Source organism: Culex pipiens, chromosome 2, assembly GCF_016801865.2.
Source record: "Culex pipiens pallens isolate TS chromosome 2, TS_CPP_V2, whole genome shotgun sequence".
Lineage (NCBI taxonomy): Eukaryota > Metazoa > Arthropoda > Insecta > Diptera > Culicidae > Culex > Culex pipiens.
In genome coordinates, this window is record NC_068938.1 from 198,703,746 (window position 1) to 198,730,220 (window position 26,475).

Below are 26,475 nucleotides of genomic sequence, written 5' to 3' on the forward strand. Positions count from 1 at the left end.
TGTAATGTGTAATTGTGAATTGGCTGTTTATCACACCTCCATCTGTAGCGCGAGGAAACTGCGGGAATGTTGTTCGAGCTAATTGATGATCGTTGTTTGACGATCGACTCTATTTATCATGTTGTGCTAATTTTATGAGTTGCTGCAATATATCATTTTGGCGTTTTCCATACTGGTTGGACTTGTTTTTTTAGAATTCAATTAGGGGTTGTTCCAACTGTAACACTGTTCTGACTGAATCAATGTTCCTTCTACTAGTGAGCGATTCGATTACTCTGAAGGATTTTTTTTTTGTAATTTTATACATTCTTCAACATTCTTTTAGACAAATCTCTTCACACTTTTTGGTATCCCTGAGCTTTATTTCGAAAATCGTAATTTTACTCTAGGGTACGTTATCCATTAGTGGACCCCTTTCCTATAGTGGACCCTCTGAAGGGTTTTTGATGAAAAATTCAATAAAATCACAATTTCAAGCGTGATGTTGTCTACAAATCTTTTATTTGGCATGTTCAGCATCATTTAGAACAATGTTGACTGACATTGAATTGTCCTTTTCACCAAAATAAGTGTTTTGAGTTCGACATCTGAAATCAGCCATGGCCACTAGCATTTTCACAACAAAACTGCATTTATATTTTATGATTGAATTAACCATCCAATCATTTTTTGACTGATTATTTAACTTCAACAAGTCGAAATAATGTAAGTTTAAGGATCTTTACTAAAATAAAGCGAAGAACTGCAATTTTCGAGCAAAAATTAGGGGGGTCCAATATAGGACAACGAAAATCCAAACTTTTCCAAAAGTGGACCCCTGTTAATTAAACCTTCAAAAATGATGAAAACTGTGAATTCAAGCAAAAGTTTTTCTAAAACATACAATAAATGCTTGTTGTTATCAACCTAAACGCATATTTTTTCAATGATGAGTATAAATATAGCTGTTTTCATGTTAAAAGTACCAAAAATGCTGAAGCCGTAAGAGTTAATAATTAATGAAAACTATAGTTAGTTGTATTTAACTGAAGCATCATAATTGCAGTTTGAAATGATATTTTATAATAATAAATCAATAACAAAACATTTTTTTCCAATAAACATGCGTGGTTTTATCAGCAACTGTAAACAATTCTATTGTTTAGTATCGGTCAACCATTTATGTAATTAATATGGAAAAATTTGCATCAAGATTACTTTTTTAAATTATTTTTATGTTTACAGTGGTTTTTGAGACGTTTTCTCTGATCTTTTTCGGAAATAAATGTGTTTAAATGTCTGTTTGGTTTTTTGTTGTTTAAAGCCAAATTTGTTAACAAAAAATATTTGTTTATGATGAAAAGTGAGCAAAATCCATCTTTTATTCATTATATCTATCATTAGACCTACACCATGCATCAAAACATCAAATATCGGTTAAATTTGGTATAAAAATAACAGTTTGCCTATAGTGGACCCGGGTCCACAATCGGATTATGGACCCGGGTCCACTATAGGAAAAGGGGGTCCATAAACGGCAAAAAAAAACATTTTTTTCAATTGGCTATTTTTCTGCTCAAAAACAAATAACTGATGAAACAAATAGTCAAAATTGTTCAAAAGACTTCAGATTTCATTGTTTTGTACAAAAAGTTATGAAAAAGTGCTTAAAACATTGAAAATTTGTGAAAAATGTGCTTCGGCTCTACTAGGGGGTCCACTAATGGTTAAAATACCCTAGATTGTACACATCGTATCGCTTCGAGTTTAAAAGGATTAGGCTTTCGATGCTCGAATTCGCTACAAAATGAGCTCAAACACAAAGTGTTCATGTTTCAATTATTGAAAACGAAAACGCTATCAAAATGATACAAAAATATGTTGTTTTATTTTTTTCACAGTATTTGACAATGAATAGTCTTCTAAGCGGAAAGTAAAAATTAAAAGTTTTACGAGATATTTTCCATGGAATCATAAAAATACAATCTTGTGCTTTTCATTACAGTGACTATATAACTTTTAAGTTTGCAAATTTATTTGTTTCTCAAGGTTTCAGGATTATCTCTGTTGTTATAATTACGATCTTGATTTGTTTAACAAGCTTAAGTTGACTTTTCCTGAGCAATTCCAGCTCAAATCAGGAATTTTTCTGGTTCTTTTGTACCCGACTCTCTTCGATTTCAATGAAACTTTTTAGAAATGTTATCCTAGGTTTATATAAGCCATTTTTGTGTATATGAGGAAATTGGACGGGGTTTCTAACAAAATAAACACTGGAAGAAAAATACACGCCACTTCCACGAGATTTTTCAATTTTTAAGTTTAAAAGTTAAATTTAAAGGATGTCACGATTTTTTTTCGCACAAATTGATTGAGGAAATAGCCTAAGATGTTACAAAAAGACTCACGTAAAATGCAGGATGGTATGTCTCTCCTAAAAAAAATACAAAAATCATTTACAAAAACTGTTTTTTTGAAAAGTGGTCAAAATGTCAAAATTTTCAAAAACCGATAGTGGCTCCATATTGACCATTGTACTATGTTCAAGCCTTGTGAAGATACAGCGGTTTTAAAAATAAAAATTGTTGAAAAAATAGTTTATTGATGGTTTTTGGCAATTTCTATATGACAGACTTGATTTTTCAGTCGCAAAAATATTTTTAACTGAAAGCTCGTTCAATTTCCCATAACTTTGCATTTGACAGCTTTTTATTTTGACTCGTTTTAATATTGAAGTAAGACTGCGATGGCAACCATACTGCAAACTTCCGTGGCTGTGCCGCGAGAAAGGCCTACCTCGAGGAGCAGGCCAAGAAGAAGAAGAAACTTCCAGCGACCCGGCCACCTCCGAGATCAAGACCAACCGTTCCTGCAGCTGGACAAGGCGCGGCTGACCGGAGTACTCCAGCGTTTCCTCCCGGCTGGGGAGGTTCTTACGCAAGCGTGACCGCGGCGAGCGGTGGTACGGTGCCGGAACAAGCAGCGGTGTCCGGAGATGACCTCTTTACCCTGCCAGAGTTTTTCGCTCTTGCTGGGGAGATGTTAACCCGTTTTCGTGCCTGCCGTAACAAGGCAGAACAGTTCATGGCTCTGGGAGAGCTCATGATTAAATTCGTGTACAATGGATAAGCTGCCTCGTTCAGCGCTGTTCTTCGACGTCAAAAGACAAAATCATTCTGTGATCTAGTTTTAAATTTTCCTCTAACTATCCCCTTTCTATAGTAATTGTGTAGGTTTTTTTAGTACTTTTTCCTACTTTTGATTTTCCCTTTAGTAGTGAACAATTGTGTCACTAGACAAATTATATTAACACATAGGTGAAAGGACCTCCAAAACTCTATTATGCTTAAAAGTTAAACACATTGTGAATTGATTATCTACTTAATAAAAACTGAATTGAATTGAATTGAATATTGAAGCAAGCCTATTTACTATCCAGATTTCTACTACACTGAAAAAATATACTATTTTCAGTTATGAGCAATATAATTAAGCTTATATCTGTAAGCCCTGAAATCCAATTCAAATGCACAAATGTCCACAAAATACTGTTTTTTAATGCTCAAATTTAAATTAAAAACACGGTACACGGCAAAAAAAAAAGTTGAATTTTGGAATTTTAACTTAACAAATGTGGAAAAATGTTATCCTGATGAAAATTCACCAGTAACATTACACATTTTGTTGACACAAAATCTGTCACCATACCCTGATGATTGCTACCATTTTTTTTTCTGTGTATTTAAAAGCGGTATTTTTATTTTTTTTAGTTTTTACAGAAAAAACTATAATAAAGTGAAAATTTATGCAAAATTTCTTTATGTTTGATACTAATCAAAACCATCACTATAACAGTTTTTTTTCGAAAAAGTACGCGAATTTGTCAAAAGTTTGAGTATTTTACAAAAAAAAAACTTGAATGAATTAAAATTGCATTCATGATTTCGCTTTTTATATCTATATTGCGAATTCTTAAAAATTTAGAATTAAAAAAAACGGTATTTTGTGAAAAGTGTTGAGGGGAACGGCAATTAAAAAAAAGTTTTAAAAATAAATGAAATTGCAAGCCATGGTTTCAACATTTGAATGAAAATAGGGATTTTAAACGCATTATACACCAGTTGTCCAGTTGTTTTGCAATCATAAATTTCTTAATTATCTAAGTATCGAAGAAAATAAAAAAAAATGAGAAAAAAAAGTTTTTGCGGCTGTACATTGCAGTTCCAGAACGATTCTAAATAATTTGAAACGAGCACAAACATGTAAATATGATCATCAATCAAGAAAATTAATTTCAGATTGTTTACAGTCGATAAGATTTCTATTTCCAGGGAAATTGCTAAGTTTTTTGAAAAAAATAATCGTTTTGCCCCCCCCCCACCAACTTTTTGGACCAAATGAAAAAAAGGGAGGGGGGTATAAACTTAAAAAAATATTTGCAACGGCCTTACTCTTGGCCTTACTACATTATTAAAAAAAATCCTGGGGGGAGCATTGAAAATTTAACATGATATGGATTTAAAAATGAGTTTACCGTTCATTATCGTCAATAAGAAAAGGCTTTTGAAAATATTTAAAAAAATAAATTAGGCGAACTGAAAACAAATCACAGTTCATCTTCCTGCGTTTGATATAAACATAGCTTATTCAATATTATTCAATCAGGTAAAAAGAGTTTTCGGGTATGCCTTTGATTGTTTCTTTGTTCAAAGCCTGTTGTTAATTAGTAAAACGCCCATCCAGATAGTGACGAACAAGAAACGACATAACATACCTTTGAAGTTACGCCTTTTCTGTTTCTTTAGGGAAAACAATGTTTCTGAGTCATAGATGAGCTTAAACTTTAAAAGCAAGTGTGGCTCAATTATGACCCCCAAGCCAAATGTGATTGTGACGATACTTCATTTGAACAAGCTCCAAGTGTTGGTCCAAGTCGGGGTTTGAAACTCCCGTTCTACCCTTTACCACTACACAGCAAATAAAGTAGTAATCCAGCTGCGTGTAAAAAGCCTGGGTGTAAAAAAAAAGTTGCATTATTTTATGAAATTCTATGTAATATTACATCCTGAAATATGTAGCCCATCAGTATGGGAAACCTACTTGACCGAAATGCATTTATCCTCTCAGTTCTTCATCGGTCTGATGGCCGAGCGGGCTAAGGCGCCAGCCCTTACTGTTGGTGCTGGGTTTGAATCCCGTCGGTTGCAACTTTTTTTTGTGTGTAGAAAAATTGTACATGCACTTAATATCTTTTTTTACGAAGGTGATGTGCATGCTTTTGCATGCGATTTTACCATCGGATTTTTTGCTGCGTAGACTACATCGCTAGTTGATTTTTTTAAAATAATTTTTCCATCTACACCCAAACGAAAAATATATCTCAAAATCTGCAACAGTGGATTTGCTGCAAAAAATGTTATATTTTATTACATTTTTTGCAGCAAGCCCATAGATCATTTTTGCCCGCGTGTAAACACGTCAGCGATCTGCAGTTCTCACCAACACATAGAATGCTGGCGCGTCCCCGAGCAACACTCTAGAGAGCACATTATGTTCGCGCTCTGTCCCTCACCATTCATCAAGCGTCCATGGCGCGGTGGTAGCGTTTCGGATCAGCAACCTAGAAGTTGATGGTTCAATCCTCGTTCTGTTAAGATTTTTTTTTCTGCAATACAATCAATCTGCCGTCGGTAATGTCGATAATTGTCGGTAACGGGCAAAAATGTCATACCCCTATATCGCAAAAAATGCATGAGGACAGATTTCATGCAGATTCTGATATACTTTCATGCCGCCATGTATCACAATCATGCGACCGCCGGTTGGGTGAAGAGATATTTTTCGTGCAAATGTTGTTCTTTGTCTTGCGAAATTTTATTAAACTCCTGATATTCATTAAATCCTTACAAGATCGATTTTTCCATTTAAAAACTAAATCATCACATTTTAGCACGATTAATTCTTACAGTAAGTATCCGGTATTTTGACAGTTGCGAGTACAGTAAACTATTCAATCATTTCATTAAAGCTTATCTAAGAGTGGTGTTTTGGAAAATGATTTTTTGACTAAAATGTGCCCAAAGTTTGAAGATTCCAGTTCAGATACCCGCCCGACACATTGGACAGCGATTGTGCTCCCTGAGCCACCGCATGATACAGGTGTCGTGAAACGGGTGTCCGCAGCGCAACTTGGTTTCCTTGACCATTGTAATCCCCTCCAGGCAGATTGAGCACTCGGCGATGATCCGACTCGATGCTAAATGGGAGGAACAATTGAAGACAAATTTTAAACTAAAGACTAATTTTCTTAGCAACTTAACTTACTGGGATAGCGATATTTTTCGAAGAACAGCTCGCAAGTAGCTTCAAAGAAGTAGATTGGAGTCAGGATCCACAATAATAGGAGAAGCAACCAAAGTAGTGGCAACCATAGAATGAATAAAATGATTTTCCTCATTTTTAAACAATTTGGAACGAGTTTTACCGGAGATATCTATTTTTAAATGGGACAAATTATGTCAATCGTGGTTTAAAGACAGCATTTAAGAATGAAGAAAATGAGTCAAACAAATCAACTTGTACCTATTTGTGGGCTCAGAAATATCTATTAATTAATTTTTGTTACCTTTCTAATTTTGTTGATTCTTGCCATTCATGGTACTCGTTTATAGTAGGTATAAAAAAACATCTTTTCATTTAGTAAAACAAGACGAAAATTTCTTCAAGTGTATCGTTCAGTGTTCTAAAGTTCACTCTACACAAGATCAAGTAGGCTTTGTGTTCGCTCACTGAGAAAACAATAGTGTCAAAAGTAAACTGACCGTTGCCTGCAGAATAAGTTGTTTTGCGTTTTTAGAAGGATGGACGTTAGAGCCAAACCAGTCCAAAAACTTTCGGTTTCCAACATCCATTCTGGAATTGTTTGTGACAAATGTGCCACTGATCCCATTGAAGGGTTCCGGTATGCCTGCCTAGTTTGTGAGGGCTACGATCTGTGCACCGAATGCTACCAGAAGAAAAGCACCAGCGAAGATCACCGGGCGTTTCATCCGATGTTGCCGATCCTAGCGCCGGATGATCTGGCCAAAGCCTTGAAGAACCTGACCCCAAGCCAAGTCAAGATCTTCAGCTGTCCGTACTGTGGCGATGGGGATTTCGCCATTGGCAAGCTGGCCGCCCACTGTTTGGAGTATCATTCGTACAAGGGTGGCAAAGTTCGATGTCCGATTTGCGTTACGTTTTCGGTCCCGGACAAGAAGTGTTGGATCGCTGAAGATACTTTGCTGCTGCATTTGTTGATGAATCACCAAAACAAAGATGGATATGGTAAGCTTATTTTAAATTTTCTTAAAATTTTATTAAATTTTTCAAACAGTTTTAGACCTGAACGGCAACGAATGTTCTGTGTGCGTTGAACAAATATCCGCTGACGAAAGCAAACAGCTTGTTTGTGGTCACGTTTTCCACGGCAATTGTATAAACCGATGGCTGCGGAACAAAAGCACCTGTCCCATGTGTCGAAAGGATGTAGGCAGCAACAGGAACCGGACGACGGATTCGGATTCGGATGATCTTCACGAAATTGAATTTTAACTGCTTAATTTGTTAGTGAGCCTTCCAATCGATAATCAATATAAGAGTTCCTAACCATATGCTGAGATAAATACAATTAAGTTTCTCACAGTTCCTAACTCCACTGGTTTTATTTACTTTTAACAATTCAAAATAAAACATGAAATTGATATTTTAGAAGCTTTTATTGTCTTTGATTTTCTGAAAACCCGCAAATATTTCGGGTTACACAAATTGACTGTAAATTTGTTTCTCCATAACATATGTAAGTATCAGCACATGGTCTGTGTAAATTTCACGCTGGTTGTTGAAAATGCGTAAAAAAAATCTTCAAAAAAAAAACGGATACAGAGTCCTTGACAGCAGCAATGCCATCTATTAGACCACTCAAATGTCACTCTCAAACCAATTTTTTTTCGAAGAAATTCAGTAAAGTTTTACTAAAATTTCATCTGCTAAAATTTCAGTAAACGATTCAGTTATTTAGATTTGACCGAATTCTCAGTTAACTGATATTTGTCACTTTGACAGATGATTTACTGAAATTTCAGCAAAATGGTTGTCAAAACAATTTAAATTTCAGTGACAGAAACGTCAAATTATTTTGCTCAAAATTCAGTAATTTTCTTGTGTCAGTTTGACAGATCATTTGGTGAAGATTCAGCTATCATTGCTGGTATTGCAGCTATCAAAATTTTATTTTGCTTGTCATTAAAAATACTGTTATTAATTCATTTATTTCATCAATCATCCAAACCTAAAAAACATGTGGTACCATTGTTTCTAAAGATCTCAATACAAAATTAAAAAAAAAAAACAACACATTTGAAAGAGGATTTTCTCTTGGCAGCATCCAAGCAATAAGTCAGAAATGACATTTCAGTTTGACAGATGTGCAGTAACTGATTTTTCAATAATGTTTTTGTTTATTATTGAATTTCAGCAAATGTGATGATTACTGAACCGCCTCCAGTTACACTCAAACCCCGATGGTTTGACGCCAACTATTGTCAAACGAACGGGGTCACTTTTGACACCCCTTTTACACGGTGTTCACACACACTATCAAACGTTTGTTTTGATAGGGAGCGTGAGACCCGAGTAAAAAGTGACAGTTAGTCCCTTTTTAGTTTGACTTTGAGCAACCAACGGGGTACAAACTAAAAAAGTATCAAATGAAAAAGTGATAAACCACCGGAGGTTTAGTGTATTGACGAAAATTTTATTTTTATGAGAAAAAAAGTTTTTTTTTGCGGTGATGAACATTGTTATTTTATAAATGTTTAAAATATTTATAAACAAGCAAAATAAGCTAAATATGATTATCAATGCAGAAATAGGATTAGATTGTTTTGAGCTGATTTGACTTCCATTTCCATTAGAACGACATAAATTTTGAAAAATATTTGCCTTAGTTTTTTTGATTCTAGTAAAAGGATATCCATAAATTTCAACTAAATTTGATGTAAGTTTCAATAAAATATTTTCATCATCAAAAATATCTTAGTAGGGGAAATTCTCGTATCTTTGGCAGGTTAAGCTCTCGCTCCTAACTCCATCCAATTTGCCGATTTTCACTATTTAAACAACTAATTTTGCAAAACTTTTGGTAGAAACTTGCTTGCTCACTTCTTATTGAGCTATTTATCACTCGATTTCAGTCGAAAACGCTTTTATTTAGCTTTAATTGCATGTCAAAGTTCTGACCTGCCAACATTAGAGGCACGCTGGAATTAGATGCTGTTCCCCTAGGCACTGTTCATCGTTTGCCGAAGATTGACCAAATTGATCAGAAAATTCCTTCAAAAATTACAGATTTTCGAATATTTACGTACCAAAAAAAAAAAATGGAAGTTTTACAGGACTGATCGGGGGGATGGCAACCCTATTCCGACCAAAGCAAACTGACAACAGTCGACATTAGCACGGTTGTCAAATGAGAGCCCACAACAAAAGCACTAGCTGTCAAATGGTAGCCCATAACAAACCATTGTTTGGGTTTTTGATTTTCAATTTTCCCGCAATTCAAACGATAAATACCTGAAAAAACACGTGAATTGTGTTGCTGATGGCAAATTCTATCATATCCTTGGAGATTCCATCCCAATATTGGCTGAAAATTCATATCGAAAAAAGTGATTTTTCTGTTTACCTTTTTTTGCTTTTTTTTCTTTTGGTCGATCAAACAGTGCACCCGTACACTGTGAATCGGCATTACACATTTTTCGGTTTGGTTTTACACATTTGCATGGGACTTTTGAGTTTAACCAGGATAACACACTTCGTGGTACCAAAATAATATGAATAATACTGATTCTGAGTGTTTGTTTTCTGGACTTCCAAGATGGCGGCTTCTTCGCTACCCCCTGGGACTGATAGAAAATAAATGGCTTGGCAAAATTTTATAACCTAAAAAAAGTTTTTTTTTTTTTCGAGCAACTATTTTACTCCTGATTCCCTGTTGTGAGCCTCGCAACATGTGACCACATTACATTCCTTCCCTTAAAATGCTTCAGGTGTTGATGTAACTTTAAATCATAAGGGACCATCTACCGATTCAGCGAACCACTCTCACTTCACGCATCGCACATGGCGTGGGGGTGGGACGATGGGTCAGCCGATTATAATTATGTTGATGGAGGATTTAATTCGAAAATCCGCTCGCTTTGGCCCCTAAGCAGCTTTTCGCGTAATGTAATTTTAATTGTTTCTTCCAAGCCGTGCAGGAACACTTCAGCAGATTGTAATCCTGCCGAGAACTTAAATTTTGAATAAATCACAAAAATCACTTTCCTCAATGTCCATTAAACCGAATCGACCTTGATTTACGCTAATTCTTTGATGTTGACCAAAATCGACAGATTTTGAATTTTTCATTGATTTCCATCAGAATCAAAGCGGAGAGGATACTTTCTTTTCCCCCGGAATCGTCTCAAGCATCGGCCACCCCTTACCCCCGTTCAGCAGCGTGTAATGAAATTTGCAAAAATTTTCCACTTTTCACCGGTCCTTGACAAAAGCCGGCCCAGGATGCTTGTCTTTTATTGCTTTCAAATACGTCCCCGGGGAGTCTCGGCGTCGTCTTAAGGAAGCTTCCTCGCCGAAGGAGGTGGTGTTTCAAAGTAAGTATTATAACTACACTTCCCAAGACGAACCTTTATTGTCTGATGGTGGTTCTATTTTGGGACGACATCCCTCGAACCCCTCCCGTTCAAGTTGGGCGCTGAATTGTCTGCTGGACCCGGCCAATGTAAGGAAGACACAGTGGTGGCTTGTTGTTCGGATTTGATGGTCCCTGGGGGCGATTTGGTGAATCTCGGAACGAGGGAATTTGCGAGAAAGGCTTCAGGTATATTGCTTTCGTGAAAAGCATCTAATGCGATATAGCAGATATTTTAAAGTTTGAAACAAGTTGTTGTCAGTATATTGTACTTTTATTTTTCTAGAAAACTTTCACAACATTCCTCCATTTTGGCCATTTTCAAGGAGGGGGCGAAAAATAATGTCGCATATAAATATCTGATGTGTGATGTGTCATTGTAAAAAGTTATTGAAATCGGATTACATGTATAGCTCAAAAACCCAAATCTGTCTTTCCATTTGGAATTGATTTAAAACATATTTCACAAGAAGAAAAATGACTATTTTTCCCATTCTGAACAATATTTTCGAATTGATCAATTTATCCTTTAAACGAGCTTCGATTTAAAAAATCGCCAAAAATCTTTTTTCAACCAATTTTTGATCTTAAAAAAGCATTGGAAAGAAGAACTCTTAAAATTTCAGAAAATTTAAGGGTTCGAAGTTTGTTTTATATGACTTTGCAATGTTTTTAAAAATGTAATTTTTTTCGGGGTCAACTTTGGCTATGTTTTTACAAACATTTTCTATATTTTAAGTAAAAAGAAGTATGCAGTAAGTTTTGTAGAGTTCCAGACTATGCCTCTACGCATTTCTTACAATTTAAATGATAATTGTGCCATTTTATAGCAGAAAATGGGAAAAACAAGAAAAAAGTTGGAAAAGTGAAAACTTAGATAGGCAAAATGTAATGATAGGAGGTTGTACAATAGGCCAAATACTACCAAAAAACATGAACTAAACAAGATAAGGGTAATTCTCCGCCAACTCACACAGCAGTTGCCCCAACCCCTCTTTGATTTGCGTGAAACTTTGTCCTAAGGGGTAACTTTTGTCCCTGATCACGAATCCGAGGTCCGTTTTTTGATATCTCGTGACGGAGGGGCGGTACGACCCCTTCCATTTTTGAACATGTGAAAAAAGAGGTGTTTTTCAATAATTTGCAGCCTGAAACGGTGATGAGATAGAAATTTTGTGTCAAAGGGTCTTTTATGTAAAATTAGACGCCCGATTTGATGGCGTACTCAGAATTCCGAATAAACGTATTTTTCATCGAAAAAAACACTAAAAAAGTTTTAAAAATTCTCCCATTTTCCGTTACTCGACTGTAAAAAATTTTGGAACATGTCATTTTATGGGAAATTTAATGTACTTTTCGAATCTTTATTGTCCCAGAAGAGTCATTTTTTCATTTAGAACAAAATTTTTCATTTTAAAATTTCGTGTTTTTCTAACATTGCAGGGTTATTTTTTAGAGTGTAACAATGTTCTACAAAGTTGTAGAGCAAACAATTACAAAAATTTTGATATATAGACATAAGGGCTTTGCTTATAAACATCACGAGCTATCGCGATTTTACGAAAAAAAAAAGTTTTGAAAAAGTTGGTCGTCATCGATCATGGCCATTCATGGTCACCCGCGACAGACACGGACGACGAAACAAAAAGAAACGCAAAAAGTAATTTTTTCAAAACTTTTTTTCGTGAATCGCGTGATGTTTGTAAGCAAACCCCTTATGTCTATATATCAAAATTTTTGTAATTGTCTGCTCTACAACTTTGTAGAACATTGTTACACTCTAAAAAATAACCCTGCAATGTTAGAAAAACACGAAATTTTAAAATGAAAAATTTTGTTCTAAATGAAAAAATGACACTTCTGGGACAATGTAGATTCGAAAAGTACATTAAATTTCCCATAAAATGACATGTTCCAAAAATTTTTACAGTCGAGTAACGGAAAATGGGAGAATTTTTAAAACTTTTTTAGTGTTTTTTTTCGATGAAAAATACGTTTATTCGGAATTCTGAGTACGCCATCAAATCGGGCGTCTAATTTTACATAAAAGACCCTTTGACACCAAATTTCTATCTCATCACCGTTTCAGGCTGCAAATTATTGAAAAACACCTCTTTTTTCGCATGTTCAAAAATGGAAGGGGTCGTACCGCCCCTCCGTCACAAGATATCAAAAAACGGACCTCGGTTTCATGATCAGGGACAAAAGTTACCCCTTAGGACAAAGTTTCACGCAAATCGAAGAGGGGTCGGAGCAACTTTTCTCGATTTCGTGTGAGTTGGTAGAGAATTACCCATAAATGAAAAATAAAATACTAAAAATTAAACAAGAAACACATATTACAAGAGAAGTAAAGCATTTCTTAGAACAAAAATGAAAAAATCGCAAGCTTGAGTAAAATTTTACCGCGATTTTAGAAGCTTTTGGAGATTTAAGCTAGCTTGTACGGTTAAAACCTCAAAACACGAAAAACAACAACTTTTACGATAAAAGATTTTTTTAATCGGATTTTATTGCAATCCCCTTAATCCTCTACAACCCAACTCCGCCTCTTGACGAGCTTCGATCTAAAAATTCGCCAAAAATCAATTTTTGATCTTTAAAAAGCATTGCAAAGAAAACCTTTTCAAATTCTAGAAAATTTTAAGGTTGGAAGTTTAACATGTTTTATGTGACTTTGCCAATGTTTTATAAAAATGTAGTTTTTTAGGGGTCATCTTTGGGTGTATTTTTTAGTAACATTTCCTATATTTTATGTAAAAATAAGTATGCAGTTATTTTTGTAGTGTCCCATACTATGCCTCTACGCATTTTTCAAAATTCAAATGATAATGTTATCATTCTATAGCGGAAAATGTGAAAAACATGCAAAAAAAATGAAGAAGTGACATGAAAAAACTAGAAAAGCAAACGGCAATGTTAAGAGGTGGAAGAATAGGCCAAATACTATTTAAAACAAATATAAGCTAAACAAGATAAACGCAAATTAAAATACTAAAAATGAAACAACAAAAACCTAAAACAAGAGAAGTAAAGTTTTAGTTTTTTTGTAAAGTAGAACAAAAGTTGCTAAAACTAACCTCCTGAACATGGGAAAAATAAAAATTTTCGAAAAAAATTGGGCAGTATAGTGTTAACATCCTCTAAGATGAATTGGCTAGGTATTCAAGTATTAATAAAATTAGACTAACCGTGCGTACTTAAATCATTGAAAGCAATTTTGGTTTCAAACAAATGTATCTCAAAATTTACATAATTGACAATCATTGGTAACGTGTAGAGGTGGGCCAAACCGCTCTTCTTAGGAGCCGCTTATTTTCGTTCGCTCATTAAATAGAGCCGCTCTTTTGAACGGTTCTTTCGCTCTTTTTCAAAATATGGATGAAAATGTTATTTTTAAGAATGGTGTGATTTTTAAAGCTATTTCACATTGGAACTATATAAATAATTTAAAAAAAGTTAAACTAAGAACGAGAAGATGCCTTTGAAAACTATAGGTCTATGTCAAGAATTTTACTCGAACCTAAACGTTCGAATAATTGAATGGCATCAAATCATAAATCTAGGATTTTGGAGAACTATTACAATTAATTTGAAAGTTGCGTTGCGTATTGATCATGAACATGTTCATGGTTGATTATACTGATATTAAAATTGCGTTTGTTTCTGCCAAAATTGAACTAATGCTGATATTTTATTTAGAGAAAATATTCTGTCAACTCTTTTCTACATTCTGCTTTGATCGACAAAGTCTATAAACGCTAAAGTTTATTCGGACAAGGAAATTTATTTATTTTTTTCAAAATCTGTAAGCAATTTAGAAATTTTTTTTTAGTTAAGCAATTTGAAATGCTCAAATTTGTATTCGGGTAATACTTTAATGTACGGCCAGTTGTACTATGAAAAGTTTTTTTTTTAATTTAGTTCAAAAAATCAATTACTTTTGGAATTTTAAAAAAGTTGGAAACCAAATATATGATTTTAAATCTATTAAGTGGTGTATGCTATTGAGAGCCTTTCAATATATATTGATGAGAATATTGCTATAGACACCCCAATGAAATATGATGATTCAGCTCTGAAAATGTCGGAAAAAGCCCCTTTTTAAACTGCCGTTTTTACCCTAAAGTACTTGAAAAAGTACCCCAAGGTACATTGCTGGTATTATTTTTTAATTAACGTCGAAATATTTAAAATTGCATTTTCAATTTTTAAAAACGAATTTAACAACAATTTAACACTACATTTTTAGGAAATTCGATAAATTATTTATCAAAACCATTTCATCTTGGAACGGTTCATTCAAAAGACCTGAGTTTAAAAAAGAATCGCGGTTGTTGTTTTTGTGAGCCATGGTTCGTTCGCTCTTTTTAATGAACCGGCTCTTTGAGTGGCTCGCTCTTTTATTGTAACGTGTTGCATAAATTTCGAAGGAATACGAAAAAAGTGGAAGGAATGTTGTCCAAAGAATTACCGTGAAGCAAAATTTATATCTACGACGGACTAATTATGTCACTGATAGCTGGCGTCACCTTAAATGAAAACACTTTTTTATACAGTTTAAATATTTGAGATTAGTTTTCAATTGAAAGTATTATTCATTTCACTTCTCTCGGGTTAGTTTACAATACGTCGTAATGCCATCACGACCTCCGAAGTTTATGTTTAGAGCAATTCCAGCCCAAAACAGGAATTTTTTAGGTACTTTTTTCTCGACCCTCTCCGATTTCAATGAAACTTTGTAGACATGTTATCCTAGGCATATATAAGCCATTTTTGTGTATATGGAGCCAGTAACACTCGATAATGACATTTGAGAAGGGCGTAAGTGTTTTCAATATTTTTGTATTTCGTAATTTAAATATTGCTGTATCTCGAAGACGTTGCATCGTATCAAAAAGTGGTCAAAGACAAACTTGTAGGAAATTTGACGGGCTTTGCGAAAAAAATACACTGAAAGAAAAAAACACTCCACTTTTATGAGATTTTTTTGATTTTAAAGTTTAAAAGTCAAATTTGAAGGTGAGCCCACGATTTTTTTTCGCTCAAAATTTTTGTGAAAATAGCCTAAGATGTTACAAAAAGACTCACGAAAAATGCAGGATGGAGCAACTCACCTAAAAAAATACAAAAATCATTTACTGAAACTGTTTTTTTGAAAAGGGCTCTAAACTTCAAAATTTTCAAAAACCGAATACGGGAATCGATTCTCCAGACAATTTTACATAAAAGTCTCCATATTGACTATTGTCCTAAGTCCAATACTTGTGAAGTTACAGCGGTTTTAAAAATAAAAATGTTGAAAAAATAGGGTTTTCGATGGTTTTTGGCAATTTCTATGTGACAGACTTGATTTTTCAGTTTCGAAAATATTTTTACCGGAAAGCTCGTCCAATTTCCCATAAGTTTGTCTTTGACCACATTTCAATTGGATGTATGGGCTTACAGATATAAGCTTATTTATTATCCAGGTTACTTTACTACACTGAAAAAATATTATGTTTTCAGTTATGAGCAATGTAATTAGCTTATACCTGTAAGCCCATACATCCAATTGAAATGTGGTCAAAGACAAACTTATGGGAAATTGGACGAGTTTTCCGGTAAAAATATTTTCGAAACTGAAAAATCAAGTCTGTCATATAGAAATTGCCAAAAACCATCAAAAACCCTATTTTTTCAACATTTTTATTTTTAAAACCGCTGTAACTTCACAAGGATTGGACTTAGGACAATGGTCAATATGGAGACTTTTATGTAAAATTGTCTGGAGAATCGATTCCCGTATTTGGTTTTTGAAAATTTTGACGTTTAGAGCACTTTTCAAAAAAACAGTTTCAGTAAATGATTTTTGTATTTTTTAGGTGAGTTGCTCCATCCTGCATTTTTCGTGAGTCTTTTTGTAACATCTTAGGCTATTTTCACAAAAAAATTGAGCGGAAAAAAATCGTGGACTCACCTTCAAATTTGACTTTTAAACTTTAAAATCAAAAAATCTCATAAAAGTGGAGTGTTTATTTCTTTCAGTGTATTTTTTTCGGAAAGCCCGTCAAATTTCCTACAAGTTTGTCTTTGACCACTTTTTGATACGATGCAACGGCTTCGAGATACAGCAATATTTAAATTACGAAATACAAAAATATTGAAAACACTTACGCCCTTCTCAAATGTCATTATCGAGTGTTACTGGCTCCATATACACAAAAACGGCTTATATATGCCTAGGATAACATGTCTACAAAGTTTCATTGAAATCGGAGAGGGTCGGGTACAACCGATTCCCTATTTGACATGGAATTGCTCTTTATTTTTTGGAAATAAAGTAATTTTTTTATATATTGGCTAATTTTGAGCATTTTTAATTGATAATTCGTAGTTTAAACGGGAATCAGTTGAAAAATGATTGCAATCAAACCCGTTCTCTCATTCAAACCTAAGCTGGAAGCGACGACAAACAAGAGGTATACATTGACCAAATCATTCCAAGATCTTGGCGCCCAACTGTCTCGCTGTTGGTCGAGAACATTCGTTTGAAATAAACAGGTTTGTTTGAGTACACAAATCACACAGAGAGCCTCTCCTATCTCTTCTTCCAAAAACTGACGAGTCATACACGCGCAAAGACACTACAGTAATAGGTTGGTCACATTCCACTGGTTGTTTTAGAGTTGGTAGCAAGTAGGTGGACCAATCTATAGCTGGGACGTCCAAGGTGATAAAAAAGTAAAGCAAACCCCGAAAATGCGATCCTCGGCTCACAAATGTTCAATCAACCAGTAGCACTGTCCAGAAGTGGTCGCCGAAAATGTTCCTGCTTACGATAGGCCTGCTCGGGCTTGTTCTTTACCTTGGACTTCGGTACATCTTCTCACACTGGGATCGCCACCAACTGCCATCCATCAAACCGGAAGTGCCGTACGGAAATCTACGGGACGTGGCCAAACGTCGCCAGAGTTTCGGTGTACTCATCAGTGACCTGTACTGGAAGTCCACGGAACAACTGCTCGGAATCTACCTGTTCTTCCAGCCAGCGATCCTCGTCCGGGATGCCCACCTAGCTAAGCAGATCATGGTCACGGACTTCGGAAGCTTCCACGATCGGGGAGTGTACAACGATGAGAAGACCTTTTCGTCAAACGTGTTTTCGTTGCCCTTGAAGCCGTGGAAGCCGCTGCGGCAAAAGTTGGCACCGAACTTCAGCACGGGCAGGCTCCGAAGTATCATACCTACCATATTGGATGCCGGAAAGAAGCTGGAACATTATCTGGATCGTTCGGCGGACAAGGAAGAGGTTGTGGAGCTACGTGAAGTTGTCACGCGATACGTGCTTGACATAATAGGTTTGGTGATGTTTGACTTGAAAGTGGACACGTTGAACAACCCGGAACATCCGTTCTGCCTCGTTGGCCAAGAGATCTTGCGAAATAGCTTCTCGAACAATCTACGCACCGCTGCCACGTTTGTCTGTCCGGGAATTTACAAAATAACAAACATTTCGTCAATTTCGCCAATTGTCGAAACCTTCATGATTGACCTGTTCACGCGACAGAAGGAGATTCGCGAGAAGAGCAGCTTGAGCAAGAAAGACTTCATTCAGTCGCTGATTGATCTACACAGCGAAGATCGCGATCAAAACAGAGAAGCTTTGAACACATTGGAGTGTGGTTCAAATATGTTTGTATTCTACATCGCGGGGTCAGAAACGAGCAGTGGAACCACGATCTTTACGCTTCACGAACTCACGCATCATCCAGAGGTTATGACGAAGCTGGTTAAGGAGATTGACGAGACACTCGAACGTTCCGGTGGGCTAATTGATTATGACGTCATCAAAGGAATGCAATATCTGGACGTTTGCGTGAAGGAAACGTTGCGTAAATATCCGGGCTTGCCAATTTTGAACCGCAAGTGCACCCAGGACTATCAAGTTCCCAACTCCAAGACGGTCATCCGAAAAGGAACTCAGCTGATCATTCCACTGCTAGGGTTCGCCATGGACGAACGTTACTTCCCGGAACCGGAGAAGTACAGTCCGGAGCGGTTTCTCGAAGCGAGCAAAAACTACGTTGACGATGCGTATGCGCCATTCGGGGACGGCCCACGTCAGTGTATTGGTAAGCAAGGCAGATTTTAACTTATGAAATTTTTAAAACGAAACTTAAACTTTTTACAGCTACTCAAATGGGCATTACCGTTGTCAAAGTCACGCTGGTCATGCTACTGTCCAAGTTCAATTTTGAAGCGACGCAAGGACCGAAGATTAAGTTTGCGGCGGCTTCAGTTCCGTTGAGGCCGGATGGTGGAATCAAGCTGAAGATATCGCGGAGAATTGTCGCCGCTAAGTGATATTTTTAATGATAAGTCTATTTACATGTTTCGATCAAAAAGCGGAAATAAATTATTAAAATTAAGTAACTTGTTTTAAACCTGCAATCACTGAAAAAAATCTTTGAAAAACCGACCGATACATGCATAACAAGGTAACTTATTTGTTCGTTTATCAATTTCAGTTTTGACAGTCGATGTCTAACTAGAAAAGTTAACACAAGGTTAACGAGCAAGTTTTTTGATACCAACGCTAGCGCCAACATGAAGGCAAAATCGAACAGTAAGTTACCACCTGTCAGTGTACAATCAATTATAACAACTCCTAGTTTACGACAGGTGTTATACCCATTAGCCGCCGGACACGCACATGTACGCACATCAACAGTAACCTGCCAGAGTAGTGTATAAAATCTGCAACCAACAAACTATCAGTTGATAGTCGACTCAGTAAGTTACTAACAGTTAGCCAAGATGTTCCTGCTGCCGATTGCCCTGCTTGTGCTAGTTTCGTTTTTCGGTGTGTGGTACATATTTTCCTACTGGAAACGTTACGGCCTACCGCACCTGGAGCCGGAGATTCCGTTCGGAAATCTTCGCGCCCTCTTAGAACGTCGCCAGTGCATCGGAGTGGCCATCAGTGAGCTGTACCGGCAATCTGCGGAACAACTGGTTGGAGTGTACCTGTTCTTCAAGCCGGCGATCCTCGTTCGCGATGCTGGGCTGGCCAAACAGATCATGACTTCGGATTTTGCGAGCTTCCACGATCGGGGAACGTGGAACAATCCGCGTTCGTCAAATGTGTTTTCGCTGCCGTTGAGGCCGTGGAAGCAAGTTCGCCACGTGTTGTCGCCATGTTTTACTCCTGGAAAGCTTCGGCTTATGATACCTACCGTGTTGGATGTTGGCAAGAAACTTGAGGACTATCTGTCGGAGTCAGCTGAAAGGGGAGAGATCGTAGAGTTACGCGATATCTGTACCCGTTACGTATTGGATATTATTGCGTTGACGATGCTCGGATTCGATGCGGACACGTTGAACCATCCGGACCACCCATTTTACACCATTGGACGAGAACTTGTCCGGAACAGCTTCTTGAACAACATTCGCACGGCGGCAACGTTTCTCTTTCCAGAGTTTTACAAACTTACGAAGATTCCCTCGATTTCACCCAAACTATCCAGATACTTGGTTTCCCTATTCAATGAACAAAGCGACTTTCGCGAAAGAAACAACGTATCAAGGAAGGATTTCTTCCAGTCGCTGCTCGACCTACGCCAGGAAGATCGCGAGCACAATCGGAAAGCCCTGAGCGTTCAACAATGTGCATCGAACATAAATGTGTTTTACATTGCTGGATCAGAAACAACCGGCGGAACGGTGATCTTCACACTTCACGAGCTTACGCATCACCCAGAGGTGATGGAGAAACTAGTGAATGAGATTGACGAGACTCTCGAACGTTCCGAAGGGCTAATTGATTACGATGTCATCAAAGGAATGCAATATTTGGACGTTTGCGTGAAGGAAACGTTACGGAAATATCCGGGCTTGCCTATTTTAAACCGAAAGTGCACGCAGGATTACCAAGTTCCCAACTCAAAAGTGATCATCAGAAAGGGAACGCAGTTGATCATCCCACTGCTGGCTTACGCCAAGGACGCACGATACTTCCCAGAGCCGGACAAGTACAGTCCGGAGAGGTTCCTCGAGGAAAGCAAGAACTTTGTCGACGATGCCTACACTCCGTTTGGGGATGGTCCTCGGCAGTGCATTGGTAAGTTTGGCACATGATATGAATGTTCTAATTATAAATATTTTATAACATTTTTTGCAGCAACTCAAATGGGAATAGTTATTGCCAAGATCACGCTGGTGATGCTGCTATCGAAGTTTCGGTTTGAGGCAACGCAAGGGCCGACGTTGGAATATGCCGTTTCACAAGTTCCGCTGGGGCCCAAACATGGAATCAAACTTAGGATCTTTAGGAGAAACGATAATACAGCAAAAAATACTGGTGAAGTGAGGTTTTCTAGAAAAAATATTTAAAACTTAGGTAAAAGCATGTATTTCCATCGGGTATCTAATTAAAATGCCTAATCAGCCATTTAATTGCTGTTTAATCAAAGGTTTTAAAACCCGTTTCCAAGTATTAACAAATTTAAAAAATGCATTAATTGAAGTAGTTCTAGTTCTATGATGAATTGCTTTGAAAGTAAAAATATGCAAAAGTGATGGAAATAAGTGATGTGGTTAATGTTATCAAGGAAATAATGTCACAAAATGCTTAACTGTATTCTATTGTTTTTCTTATTTTTTTTTTATTTTGTTTTCTTCTAAACAAAAAGAAAAAAAAACTGTGCTTCTGTGTTAATAAGTGGAAAACCCGATAAATGATGCTAAAACTATGCTTTTACGAATAGCTTGTACACTAGGGTACCCATAAAAATGACCCCCTGCTCCACAAGCGGAAAACGGTTTGTTGGGTTATGTTGAGCATCTGTGTCAATTTTGAGCGAAATTGGTTGAGATTTACCCATTGATACCCGAGCCTAAAGCTGGATAAAAAAAGATTTTCATACAAAAATGACTTTTTTAAATCGCTCAGGATCGAGTTTTACAGCTTTAATATGTTCTACAAAGTTGTAGAGCATTAAATTTTTAATGAGAATCTCACTTTTGGGAATATTTAAAAACTTCATCATCCCGGTACGAGAATCGAACTCATGACCTCTGGATTGGAAACCCAGCACGCCGCTAGTCGAAGCCCATCCCCTACCGGTCAGTATTCCCAGTGAGTAGAATTACTCTTTGAAGGGATCTGACTTTGCCGAGCCAGACAGGAATCGAACCCATCACCTTCCGCTTACAAGGCGAAACCCGTAACCTCACGTCCACGGAAGCTCGGTAAATTTGGATTAGAAGTAGCGCGCCGTGCAGACCAAACCGTAAGAATATTGGGTTTTCCATCCATTTTTCGATTTTTCCCATACAAACTTCACCTTCGAGTATCAATGGGTAAATGTAGACCGATTTGGCTCATATTTGGCCCAGAGTCCTAACATTGCTCAAGGAGCAATAATCAGCTTGTGAAACGAGGTTTTGAGAAAAAGTCCCATATTCTGGGCACCCTATTGTACACTCGATTACAAACTGATAATGAAATGGGGCACTTTATTATGTTTTACAAATTTCAATGTTTACGTCACAAACCGAAAAAAAATCTGTTTTAACATTATAAAAATTGTGGTTTCTATCGAGAAAAACTTCCTGTCCTAAAATAAAAAATGTTAATTGAAAAACTTGTACAAGTGATTGCAAACTATCTGTCTAGGGTACGTATCATTACGTTTTTTTCCAATTTTAATCAAATTAAACGCTATTAAGATTTTCAACATTGAATTTGACATTATAAATCGGAAAACGGTGGAAATTTGTAGTGTTAAAAAACAACCAGAAATTTCCAAAATACCTAATCTAATATGTACTAGCTATCAATACAAATCAAAATAATTAAGTTACATTACAACAATATCAAAATAAACACAGGATACATAATCATTTTTGAAAAGTAAATTGCAGGTAAAACAAGGCATTTGCATTTATTTTTTTAAGTTTCAACGAAGAGATAACGATTTTTTCCAAATGAATATTTTTCCATAATAAGCATGCAAGCATGATACTATGAACAGCAATAAATAAATATAAATAGAGCCGTTGCGAATAGTTTTTAACGTTTAAAGCCATTTTTGTATGGTTCAATCTGGGTGCTGAAAAGAAAGAATGCGTAACGTGATTTGCGAATGCTCCCTACTGCTCCTCACTACTACAATTGCACCACAGTTGAGCAATTCTCTACGAAATCGGCCGATTTCGACCATTTTTATTTTTTGTATTTTTTGATTTGGCTCAAACTTTGTGGGGGCCTTCCCTATGACCAAATAAGCTATATTGTGTCATTGGGTCACCCATACAAGTCTCCATACAATTTTGGCTGCTGTCCATACAAAAATGGTATGTAAATATTCAAACAGCTGTAACTTTTGAGTGAATTTTCTGATCAATTTGGTGTCTTCGGCAAAGTTGTATGTATTGTTGAGGACTATTGAGAAAAAAATAGGTACACGGAAAAAAATTGCAGATTTTTTAATCAACTTTTTTTTTACTGAAACTCAATTTCCCAAAATACGTATTTTTGATTTTCGAGATTTTTTAAATGTTTAGGGGACAAAAATCCGCAACTTTTGAGCTATATAGAAACATGGTCAAAAAATCTGCCGCCGAGTTATGAATTTTTGAAAAATAGTGATTTTTGGAAAAAAACGAAGTTTCATGCAAAAACAAATTTGATGTTATTTTTTAATGCAAAATTGAATTTGCAATCGAAAAGTACTTAACTGATTTTTTTATAAAGAGCTCTGTTTTCAAGATATAGCCACCGAAAGTTTGATTTTAGCGAAATATTTGCAGTTTTTCAATTTTTAAAAATAGTGACCATGAGTGACCATTTCTCAAACATTTTTATTTGAAAAGTTCAGAAAATTAGCTATAAAATTGTCTAAGAGACATTGAAGATTGGACCTCGGGTTGCTGAGATAGAGCCGCTTTAAGAAAAAGAAACACGAAAATTTAAGTTTTCTAAGTCTCACGAAAACAACCCACCATTTTCTAATGTCGATATCTCAGCAACTTGTATGGGTGAACCAATGACATAAAATAGCTTATTTGGACATAGGGAAGGCCCCCATAAAGTTTGAGCCAAATCAAAAAATACAAATAAAAACCATTTCCGGTTTTGGTAGAGAATTGCTCAGTTGTAAACATAAACAAAGTAGAAGGCTATGTTCAAGCTCAAGCGTGACATATTTTTTGCTGCTGAAGTGACTTGTTTTGAAACATTTTGGATCTGTTGAGTTTTTGCTGAAAAATTAAGTGCTTCGATGGGCGGCCAAAAGAGTTCTTTTTTGTTTTTCACGCGACGAAAAATTGCGTCAGAAGTGGGTGAAAATTTGTGAATCAGAAGAGGAACGGAATGAAAATTCCGAGATTATGTATCTTTGATGCGCAGTGATAATGTCGGAGTAAGATTATTCAATATTATTTGGCAGGTGCCATTCATAATTTTTGAAAATCCATCGCTAAAATTTTAAAATTATTATTAAAATGTTAGCGACGAATTATGCTAATCTTGATTTCAACCCTCTTCATAAGATTTGTTGACTTTGAATATCTTAAATATAAATTAATTATAAAATCAAAATAAATTATAGATCGATTACAATACTTCCCACTTCATGGAATCATTTTGCGAACAGTAAATTGGTTCCGCTTTGACAGTTCTAGATTGAGGCCGCTTTGCGAACCACTATTCTGCACCCAGAAAAATACCACACACATCAAAATATTCAGTAAACTGCAGTAAACTGTTTTATTGATCCTTGCACTGTAACTTGGATTTGGCCCGCACTTTTCTCTCGCTCTATTGACAACAATAGTTTGGAAAACTAGGCAACCAGTAGTTGTTTATTTTTATTTCCAGTCGCATTTTCCACCAAACTGGACTTCCGCACTTTAAAATTGCGATTGATAGCTGAAAAACCTCGGCTCGCTTTGATCATTTTTCAGGAAATTTTAAATTTCCCTGACCAGTTTGACAAGACAAGTCGCAATAGTGCAGCAATACATTTGTGCGAAGTCCAAGTTAGTGGGAATTGCTCAATACTATAATACATTATTCTTTAGCTCAATCTGCACAGAAAAAAATGATGGTAATATTCATCAGGAAATGATGACATATTTTGTGTCAAAAAAGTGTTAAATATTCATCAGGTTCACATTTATACACATTTTCTAAGTAATATTACTCAAAAAAGAGGTAATATTCAACCAATCAAAATTTCAACCTTCCAAAATTAAACTATTTTCTTTGCTCCTCTTTTGTTAGGTATGTTTAGATTATTCAATATAACTTAACTTGCAATTTCATAGTTTCCCATACTTATGAGACCTTATTGTCTACTTTGAACATTGAAATTGATTTCTGAGTTTTAGTCAAATTTTAATTGTTTATTGCCTTTAAATCCGAAAGCTTGAAACAGTGAAATAATCTAAAACTCTTTTTACACCTAAGCTCCCATCGACCCCGGGATTCGAACTTGGATATGAGTCCAACTACCGACTTCGGTTAATTTAGTCAGGGCTTCATGACAATCTAGTTTTTTCTCATTTGATTTATCCGATTTTTAGAACTTGACTTGGGTAGATAGTAAGCTGTTTTTTTTTGTAATTTAATGTTTCAAAATACAAATACAAATACTCATTTGTTAAAAATACTTAAATAACCTTAACTCGATTACGGGTTATGAAACAAAAAGCAAGCACACAGACACACACATTTTTTATTTTAATACATTTAATTTGGATTTCTTTCATGTTGCAATTTTTTTAACATCTCGGATTTGTTTTCAAAAGAATGCAAAATTCACCATAACCTTAAAACTCATTTTTTTTAAACATTTTTTTTCTTTTAGTTTCAATCATTTGAAGAACGTAGATTTTAGAATTGATTTTTATAAATTTAACGTATGTATGTAAATGCATGGTCTTTGCATCCTTTTCATAACTATCCAGAGATATATTATTGCAAAAACGTCGACAAATCCATTATTATATTTTGAAACATTTATTCAACATATTGACTCATATTTTTATCACAAAAATTTTAATCTTAATAAATTTTCCCGTCGGCTTTTTTCAAATCACTTATTGGCTCACCACATCACTCTAACGATCTTCACTGTTTCAAAACCACCCCTTCTTTCTGTTCATCACTCGCACTTCCCACCCACCACAACATAACCGATCCTCGATCCAGCTTCGATCATCCTCCCAGGCAACGATCTCCATCGTTCGCGGAGAAAATCATCACTCCACTCACTCACCGTTGAACACACTCCCACGACGACTGCCGGCACCACAATGAAAACGGGCTCCTCTCTCCTATGGTGGCGCTACTCGCCTACTGGGTGGCGTCGCTCGCTCCCTCTCTGTTGTTTCTCAAGTGAGAGCGGACGCCGCTCATCGGCGGGGGTGCGAGCGAGATGGAGCTGGAGCGATGTAAAACATGAGACAATCATTGAGCAAACGGCCGTCATCATCAGGATAACAGCCAAGGAGGTTGCGGGTTAGGTGTGTTGGTGAATGGCGTTGCTGGTGTTGGTGCGCGTTTGTACATAGAAGGTGGGGGGACGGGTACGACTCCGTGTGCGTCGTTTAACGTGAAGACTTCCATCATTGCCATGATTTTTCGTTCAAAGATATAAATTTTGCGTCGCTATTGATATTTTGACAAAATTCCTTCTACAAGTTGTTTAGAATAGTGCCCTACACATGCTGATTCCTTTTGGTAACGATTATCCCATTCCTTGTAAAGTTATGGA

At 36.2% G+C, this 26,475-nt stretch overlaps 3 protein-coding genes across 3 annotated transcripts; all 3 read left to right on the top strand.

Annotated features, from left to right (window-relative positions):
• Window positions 1–6,243: 6,243 nt before the first annotated feature.
• On the top strand, window positions 6,244–7,612 carry LOC120412748 (E3 ubiquitin-protein ligase KCMF1-like). The gene is made up of 2 exons (XM_039573340.2): window positions 6,244–7,305; window positions 7,355–7,612. The coding sequence occupies exons 1-2, from the start codon at window positions 6,840–6,842 to the stop codon at window positions 7,570–7,572; spliced, it is 684 nt and encodes a 227-aa protein (XP_039429274.1). The 5' UTR covers window positions 6,244–6,839; the 3' UTR covers window positions 7,573–7,612.
• Window positions 7,613–17,438: 9,826 nt separating this feature from the next.
• LOC120412753 (cytochrome P450 6d3-like) lies at window positions 17,439–19,122 on the top strand. The gene is made up of 2 exons (XM_039573346.2): window positions 17,439–18,825; window positions 18,885–19,122. The coding sequence occupies exons 1-2, from the start codon at window positions 17,517–17,519 to the stop codon at window positions 19,055–19,057; spliced, it is 1,482 nt and encodes a 493-aa protein (XP_039429280.1). The 5' UTR covers window positions 17,439–17,516; the 3' UTR covers window positions 19,058–19,122.
• A 136-nt stretch (window positions 19,123–19,258) lies between these two features.
• On the top strand, window positions 19,259–21,123 carry LOC120412752 (cytochrome P450 6d3-like). The gene is made up of 2 exons (XM_039573345.2): window positions 19,259–20,813; window positions 20,874–21,123. The coding sequence occupies exons 1-2, from the start codon at window positions 19,511–19,513 to the stop codon at window positions 21,083–21,085; spliced, it is 1,515 nt and encodes a 504-aa protein (XP_039429279.1). The 5' UTR covers window positions 19,259–19,510; the 3' UTR covers window positions 21,086–21,123.
• Window positions 21,124–26,475: the final 5,352 nt, after the last annotated feature.

What these genes read in the sequence shown, in the direction of transcription:
- LOC120412753 (XM_039573346.2), top strand. Translation starts at nt 17,517, where the DNA reads ATGTTCCTGCTTACGATAGGCCTGCTCGGGCTTGTTCTTTACCTTGGA. An exon ending in CGGCCCACGTCAGTGTATTG is followed by an intron (nt 18,826 to 18,884) that starts GTAAGCAAGGCA and finishes AACTTTTTACAG; the next exon opens with CTACTCAAATGGGCATTACC.
- LOC120412752 (XM_039573345.2), top strand. Translation starts at nt 19,511, where the DNA reads ATGTTCCTGCTGCCGATTGCCCTGCTTGTGCTAGTTTCGTTTTTCGGT. An exon ending in TGGTCCTCGGCAGTGCATTG is followed by an intron (nt 20,814 to 20,873) that starts GTAAGTTTGGCA and finishes CATTTTTTGCAG; the next exon opens with CAACTCAAATGGGAATAGTT.
- LOC120412748 (XM_039573340.2), top strand. Translation starts at nt 6,840, where the DNA reads ATGGACGTTAGAGCCAAACCAGTCCAAAAACTTTCGGTTTCCAACATC. An exon ending in CCAAAACAAAGATGGATATG is followed by an intron (nt 7,306 to 7,354) that starts GTAAGCTTATTT and finishes TTTTTCAAACAG; the next exon opens with TTTTAGACCTGAACGGCAAC.